The sequence below is a fragment of the Ambystoma mexicanum genome, chromosome 1q (genome assembly GCF_040938575.1).
Source record: "Ambystoma mexicanum isolate Mex_15411 chromosome 1q, UKY_AmexF1_1, whole genome shotgun sequence".
Taxonomy (NCBI): Eukaryota; Metazoa; Chordata; class Amphibia; order Caudata; family Ambystomatidae; genus Ambystoma; species Ambystoma mexicanum.
The window spans coordinates 155,488,773-155,497,057 of record NC_090922.1 but is presented as its reverse complement, the minus strand read 5'-3'; the positions used below and the strand labels follow the sequence as shown (position 1 = coordinate 155,497,057).

Genomic DNA, 8,285 nt, shown 5'->3' with positions numbered 1-8,285 from the left:
TGAAGCAAAATAATGCGTGTTTATTCTGCTTCACCTTTCTTTCTTTTTTGCCGACTTTCAATGCGAACGCGCGTTTCTTTTCCTTTCAGTCTTTCTGCCCACGTTACCAGGACTGAAGTCGAGTGTACGTGGGTGGGCGGACATTTTTATGAGGGTGGACTCAGCCCCATTGAACCACAGCCCTGAGGTTTGCAGGCTGGACAACTCACCAGTGCACTAAATAACCTGATGAAATACATCTAAGGTGAAATGTCCAATATCGGTACTGCAAAATTCAGGGACAACCTTTGTATTGGTTCTTGGAGTTTACATGTGCACATTTTAACGTGTTGATTTTATGGAAGGCTATTGCCTTTTGTCCTATGCAATTTGGGTGGTTGTGAAAAGGCAATGTAATGAAATACGCATATTTCACATTGAACTGCACATTTCTGGCTTCACATCACGTTACAACAGAGTTTACCTTTTTGACATGTGGGCGGAGCCATGTGAAAATGGGCGGCGTTTGTGTGACTGTGGGCGGGACATACATCTCAGGAATTTTGATTTTCAAATGTAGGCAGGTATGGAATGAAGTCCCACTGCCCACAGTCCGCTGTCGCCTGACACCGGCCCTCAAGGTCCTCAAAGCAGTTCAGGGCGAAGAGTCACTAGAAATCCAAATACAGTGCAGCAGATACGGCCCACGGGACGCTCTGGCGCACTCCCTCATCACAGTATCTTAAATACCTATATGTGTTTGTTACATTCACTTGGCTGTTTGGGAAAACTCCACATTCTACTTTGTGCCACAAGAGGGCACTAAAGCCCCGAAAAAAGAAATTCCTCAAATTCCCCCCCCCCCCCCCCCCACAGGCTGAAAAATAAGAAAGGAACAGGTAAGCATTGCGCGGCTTCTCTAAGCGACCACCAAGCAATCTCTGCGAAGCAATGTTTGATAACAGCCGCCATGCACCGCTGCATTGAATATATATCAACGGGCGATTCTGGGCTGGACTCGCAATTCTGCAGAGAATATTAGCATTCCGAAGTTGGAGATGGTGAAGGAGAGGTTTACGGACCTGCGGTGCTGGCCCGCCTCTTCTAAATAGGAGTGTCCCATTGGAAGGCAAGTAATAACAACACTACTACTAATAATACTTGAGGCTTCCCCTAATCGAAAAGATAGCATATCTTAAATGTTGAGATCCGAAATGATATTAAATATTTATGAATGCTGGTTAAATCCTCCAGGGAGGCCATGCACTGGTGCTCCCTGCGGTGTTCCGCCGCGCGTGGTTTGCGCCCCCTCTTAATTCTCGATGAGGGCTTGGAGACGTCACTACGCGAATACTTTAACCAAATGCGTTGACCTGCTGTTGTGTTCATGTTGTTGTGCTTCGTCCTTGTCTATAGGCGCTTTCTTGCCTCTAATTGCCGATTGCAGCTTGAGGAGGAAAGCGTCTGCAACGCTGTGTTGGGCACCACTTGAACGCGCCTGTTCGCTCTTTCCCCGGGGGCGTTTGGCAAAAAACACCACGCGTGTCATTTCACGAAAAAGGGGCCCCGCGCGTATCCCAGGGCAGCGCCAAATGGGCGTTCCTGCCGGTGGCCTGCTGTGACGGGGTCAAGTTTGGGAATGTCTCCCTTTCCTTTGCAATGACCGTGCTTGTCTAGCAGTGGAAGCAAGCAATTGCAAAGCCGTTTGCGGCGTGCAGGCTGCACAGCGCTGGCACTGCCAGAACCAGCAAAGACAGTGTCTTGGCCATGTATCCACGTAGAGACTGACTGGGGATATATAATATATGAGATATATATATACACATACACATATATATATCGTTGGATCGTTGGATATATATATATATATATATATATATATATATATATATATATATATATATATATATATATATATATATATATATATATATATATATATATATCCAACGATTTCTGTTCGAGATAATTGTGGAGGCTACATTCATCGATGTTGCAGGGTTAAATCTCTGCCCTTTACATAAAACAAAGTTTAAAAAAATGCCCAGTCTGTCCAAGTGAATATTCGATATATTCGACGTATTTTCCAAGAAAGCGGATAACAAAGCACTCGGGGCACTTGAATGTGTTCGATCTACAAATTGGACCAGGCTGTGATGCGAATACTCGTTTTCCCATGAAAGAAACAGCGTTTTGTTTCGAATGTAAAATCAATTCGATGCAATATCTGTTGCCAATTGGTACTGAATTGGAACAGTGCATTTTTTAAACCTGTAGCCGATTTGATTTGCACTTGAAGGGCAAAGAAGTGCATTTGGCCGATGGCTTGAATGCGGCGTTTGCTGTGCGCCGGGCACGCGCCTGTAAAGGTGTCCCGCGCAGACACGATCCACATGAAGCAGGACAATAGTGACATCTGAGAGACGTGGAGGTGTTTAGATCTGGCCACAGATGGGCGACAGTGGGGGCACATTCCGACAGAAGGGTCGAATGTGGGGGATTTCTTAGGGAGGCAAATGTAAGGAGTGCTATATGGGCTGAGCCTCCGTGGGATGCTGCGGTGCCGCAGAGGCGAACTCGCAGAGGAGGCGCAGCCGGACGGGCCCTTCAAAGTACCAGCGTCCACTCCATTAAAAAAACATTTGCATTTAAATTGGGCAATTGGCAGCTTCGTGATGCATTCGAGGACGGGTATCTAAATCCCCAAAAACAACATTGCGTCCCGGGAAGGTGCGCCGCGTGCAGCTCCTTGCCTTATTCGGTAGCTTCCCTCTTGAATCTTAATCTAGCGCTGTGAACGTTGCACGACTGTCGCTGTTTCCACGAGGAATGTACGTGCGTCTTTTAGCCGCTTTTAAAACATCATTCAAGAGGAGCCGGCGAAACGGCACTCCCTACAGGGGCTGCAAGCAGCTGTTGTGGTGGCTGTTGTTTCTTTGCACCGAGTGAGGATTCGGGTAATCAGATTGTGTTAATTAGTGAAGCATGGTGGCCGACTTATTTAGCGCCCCGCTGGCCCTCACACGGGGGTGGCTTTGACAAATAGTGGGGCTTCTTTCAAATGAAACACCCGCCAGCCGACGCGTCCAGATTGCCCTCATAAAATAGATCCAGCGCCTAAATCGCGTTGGTGTGAGATCAAGGCGTTGGCAACTTTGCACAATTAAAACGACCCTGTCATAGAATTAAAACGGGCAAGAAGAGGGCACACTAGATATTGTGAGGAATCGTGTTTGGGAGAACAGGACTATGTACACATTCGCCCTTCTAGCCATTATCTATCTATCTATCTATCTATCTTTCTATCTATCTTTCTATCTGTCTTTCCATCCATCTATCTGTCTTCTTTCTATCTACCCCCTCCCCTTCTTCTTGAATAACCATCCATCTTTCTATATAACTATTTTTTCATCCACCATACTTGCAAAAACACGTCCACGCATTTGCTGTTGTTTGTCAGATGGATACACAGCAAAGAATCGTTTACCTCTGAAATATACTTGCGTAACTTGAACGTGCGTCCACTGTGTGTGTGTTTCATGCATGGTTACAAAATATGCCTGCATTGTGTTAGCGTCTTCCTTGGTTGACTTTCGGCAGTGTGTTCCGAAATTCACAACGTGGGTAGTGACTGAATGCATCAAAGACCTCACACATTTTGAAAAGAATATGATGGCGATGCGAGAACATTATTTTCAATGATCTTTAAAACATTGCACTGTACATTTCCAGCGGAAGGTTTTTTTGTTTTTTTTTCGCGACCCCTACACGTCCCCTCTTTCGCAGAGCGATGTTGCATGCGCGGGATTGTTCGTTCGCGTGGGGAAGGCGAGTGAAGTCCATCGCTGCGATGCGAGTGGTGTGTGTGTGTGAGAAACTTTCTTCCTCTAGGGCAGGGGATTGGCCGAGAGGCGCAACTCCTCTGTCGCAATTGGTCCGAAGTTCGGGGACGGGGCGTGACTCCGAGCGAGTAAAAGCTCAGCTCCCTGGAAAGTTTGGAAAGCGACCTGGCAGGGAGCGGGAGCTGACGCAGAGGGGCTCGCTGGCACATATCTCCCTCGGGTGGGCTACCAGAGCCGGTGTGTCGCACGTTCGGGGTTGTTGCAGCTCACCCTGTGCCCGAGGAGCTGCAGTTGAAGTCAGCTGACACCCCGAAATCGCACGATGCTGCCAGGGCGCTGCTGCTGAAGACGGCCTTGCAAGGGCAGCCTGTGGGTTCGGCATTCTCTGGAACTCCCTGTGACAGCCGGCGATTAGGACCCCATCTGAAATCCTACGCCTGGTCACCCCGCTTGGACGACCTGTGCCCCCGAACCCGTCTGCCACTGCCCGCGGTGGGACGCATCCAAGAGCTGTTGCTAGGCCCTCTCTCTCAGCCGGTCTATGTGCCGGCCCCGCTTCTGGGGCTGTGGGACACCTGAGGCAGCCAGCGCCTAGAAGCGGCCGGGTACCTTTGATTGCTAGTGCCGGCCACAAGCGGATCCTGCCCGTTTCTGGACCTCCTGTGACAGCTTGGGGGGCCCTCTCCATTTCGCCTCCTCTCGCTCAAGACTCCGGTTTCCAGATGATGCAGGCACGCTACTCGGTGTCGGACCCCAACACCATGGGGGTGGTGCCCTACCTGAGCGAGCAGAACTACTACCGCACGGGCGGCTACGGGGGCATGGCGGCGCCCATGAGCGTGTACGCCGGCCACGAGCAGTACCCGGCGGCGGCGGGGGGCATGGGGCGCGCCTACGGGCCTTACCACCACCACCACCACGCGCCGCCCGCCGCCCCCAAGGACCTGGTGAAGCCCCCCTACTCTTACATCGCCCTCATCACCATGGCCATCCAGCAGGCGCCCGACAAGAAGGTGACCCTGAACGGCATCTACCAGTTCATCATGGAGCGCTTCCCCTTCTACCGGGAGAACAAGCAGGGCTGGCAGAACTCCATCCGCCACAACCTGTCGCTCAACGAGTGCTTCGTCAAGGTGCCCCGCGACGACAAGAAGCCGGGCAAGGGCAGCTACTGGAGCCTGGACCCGGACTCCTACAACATGTTCGAGAACGGCAGCTTCCTGCGGCGCCGGCGGCGCTTCAAGAAGAAGGACGCGGCGCGGCCTGCCACCAAGGAGGGCTGCGAGGACAAGAAGGCGGCGGCGGCGGCGGTGGCGCCCGTGGTGGTGAAGAGCGAGCGGCTGGAGCTGCCCGTCATCACCAAGGTGGAGAGCCTGAGCCCGGGCAGCCCGCGCAGCGTGGCCTCCTCCACGCCCCCGCAGGAGGCCCAGCAGCAGCACCCGCCCCGCAGCGGGCCCTTCAGCGTGGAGACCCTCATGACCCTGCGCGGCTCCCCGCCGCCGCAGCAGCAGCAGCTGCCGCACCCGGCCCTGGCGGCGCCCTCCCTGGGAGCCTACCCTCCGCCGCCGCCGCCGCCGCAGCAGCCGCCCTCCCTCTACAGCCAGGCCGTGGAGGCCGGCTACCAGTGCAGCATGCGGGCCATGAGCCTCTACAGCGGGGAGCGGGCCGCGCACATGGACGAGGCCCTGCCGGAGCAGCAGCAGCACAGCGGGGCCAGCTCGCCCCTGGGCGGCCTGGGCCAGGACGTGCTGAGCCCGGCCCCACACCACCACCACCAGCAGCAGCAGCAGCAGGCCGGCGGCACGCAGGCGCCCACCTCCTGGTACGTCAACCACAGCCCCGCCGAGCTCAGCCACCTGCCCGGACACACCTTCGGCCACCAGCAGCAGCAGCAGCCGCAGGGCTTCTCTAACGTGCGGGACATGTTCGCCTCCCACCGGCTGGCCATGGAGAGCTCGGCCCTGGGGGAGCACCAGGGGGGCGGGAACAGTAGCTGCCAGATCCCGTACAGGTCCGCGCCCTCCATATACCGCCACCCAAGTCCCTACTCCTATGAATGCACCAAATATTGATGACCGCTCCTCTTCTGTCACCCTATCTTCGATTCCTCTGACACGCGGTGCCCTCTTCTGCCCCACCCGCCCTCGTCGATTGCCCCTTTCTCCTGGTCCTTTATTGTGAGCCCAGCTATTAAGCTAATGCCTTAATTTGCCCCCCAACCAGTTCGCCCACCTGCACAAACACCCACCGTTACCACCTATTACTAGCCCTGACATTAGCACTCAATTGCACCCCTCTTTTCAGACGCACACACCCGTCCTTTCTTTGCTCCGCCGTGGACCCCCATGGCGCCCCAATTCACGTTATAAAAGGCATCGCTCTCATGTCTACAAAACCAGCACTCATGAATGGCTTTCACAAAGTGCATGCCCTCTTCCGGTGCCCGCGCGCCCAACCCCTGTCCGAGTGCACCCCTTGTTCGACCCCTGCTCGAAGACTTCAAGACCCCGAACCTCTTTTTCTCTGGAGAACACCCACTCTTCTTCTGGGCAATTCGGCCCTCTGCTCTCTCCCAGAAAGGGGAGCGGGACACTGCAAAGCGAACACGTACACAAACTCGCGAGAGGGCACCTGGGAATCTGGAAAACGAAACTGTAAAGATTCAGACACCTCTTAAAACGATGTGTGAAAGCGCCCGCCGCTGCTAGCGAGTCTGCGGCACTTGCCCAGAGAAGGCGGGGCCGCTGGAACTCTGCTGGGCAGAGCCGCCGAGGAGGCCGAGGCCGCAAAGTAAGTGACGGACCCACCGTAGTGGCCAAGACGCGTCTCCTAGTTACCACGCTCTTTTGATTTCGCTGTAAAGTGTATGGATTGACGAGCGGCCCGATTTTCAGAGCCATTTTAATATAATATTTAAAGTTACGGTCACTGGATTTTTTTAATAGCATTTTTTTTTTCTTTTTCATTAGCCCGCGATTGTGCCAAATTCCTCAGAACTGATATTAACTGTTTTTTTTTTTTTTTTACAAAGACGCAATATCCCTTTTGTTTTCATCCATACATATACATATATATATATATATATATATATTTTCCTTTGCATTTTTTTGTACAAATGAAAACATTATTTATTGTTTTTCTTTTCGGTGGATAAAGAAAGGCCCCCGTTTTTTTTTCTATTCGCGAACTGTCATGGATGCATTTCTGTGACCATTCCATTGGAGGTTCTGATCTTCTTGCACCTATGCTTTATTAAGCGTCTTAACTTGTGTACATACTGAAAAATAAACCCATGTCATTGCTGTTTGCCCAGACTCCTCTTCAAGATGTGTGTGTGTTTATTGATGTAATACCCACCGAAAAGTAAGTTGACATTTCACAAGATTACTGTTCCGCATTTTCAAACTAAAGAGTGTTTTTTAATTTTAAACAAAAAAAAAACGGTGTCTTGATTGCCACAATTGAGGGTGCTTAAAAGCAGCTCAGCCACAGCATCATTGTATAACATAAGTCCGCGAACTGTTCTACACGCGGCTGGTTTTGCTCATGCCTTTCCTGGCCGTGCCAAATGCCTGTACTTCTAAAGTTGCCCGTGTCTGATATCGTCTTCAAACTCAGTGCATGTTCCACCAATTGATGCCTCATTTTCTGAGTCTTCGGTTTCATGCTCAAAATGTCTGTTGTTTTATTTGTATTGTGTCATTAGCTTGTGTATTACCCAAAGGACGCACTTACCCTGCCCGCTAGATTGTGCCCTTAACAGCCGTGGCAGCAGGATGTAATAGCCTGCACGGGTTACACATTAGCGTCGCTGTGTAGCTCGCCACCCACCTGAAGTGCACGGCACCTTAAGAGGCCTTGGTCGCCACTTCGCCGCTGCTCGCCTGTTTCATAGCGCAGGGCACAGATATAGCACTTGAATCTCGCAGCGGCGCGGTGACAATGGATCTCGCGAGTCCTGGCACGGCTCTTGCGGCCGGGGCTTGTCAGATGCTTCTATTACCTGAAACGGAGCATCGCAGCAGTGCACATGGTGCCACGTTTCTGAAATGTCACTTCAAAAGATGCCCGGCACACAGCGAATTCACAAACGGAAAGGCGCACTTTGCAGCCTGTGTTAAATAGCGCCACCTTAAACCCCAAATGGTGTTCTTCTTAGACTCTCCTGTAGTAATTTTCCGCAAGAGTACATTAGAGAATGCATCTTCCTACCGTGACCCCTGTGAGCGGGCGTCTAAACACACGTGCAGTTTAGAGGCACCAGTCATGGCGACCTGAGGTTTAGCCATTTGTTGAGAAAGCCGAAAGGTTCCTCGTGGAATGGCCGCTGATTGGCCGCGGTCTACACCTCACCTCCGTTAACCCATCAATTACTCCATTAAACCGCCCACGGATTATCCCTGTTTTCAGTGGTAATCCCGAATAATGACAGTCGATAATACGCGCCGATAATACGCGCCAAAC

At 52.0% G+C, this 8,285-nt stretch overlaps 1 protein-coding gene across 1 annotated transcript; it reads left to right on the top strand.

Annotated features, from left to right (window-relative positions):
• The first annotated feature begins 3,981 nt into the window (after window positions 1-3,981).
• On the top strand, window positions 3,982-7,146 carry FOXC2 (forkhead box C2). Its single transcript, XM_069636284.1, has one exon. It carries the CDS (start codon window positions 4,544-4,546, stop codon window positions 5,891-5,893), a length of 1,350 nt encoding a protein of 449 aa, XP_069492385.1. The 5' UTR covers window positions 3,982-4,543; the 3' UTR covers window positions 5,894-7,146.
• The last annotated feature ends 1,139 nt before the right edge of the window (window positions 7,147-8,285 follow it).

Excerpts from the sequence above, each read along its gene's own strand:
- FOXC2 (XM_069636284.1), top strand. The coding sequence starts at position 4,544 with ATGATGCAGGCACGCTACTCGGTGTCGGACCCCAACACCATGGGGGTG.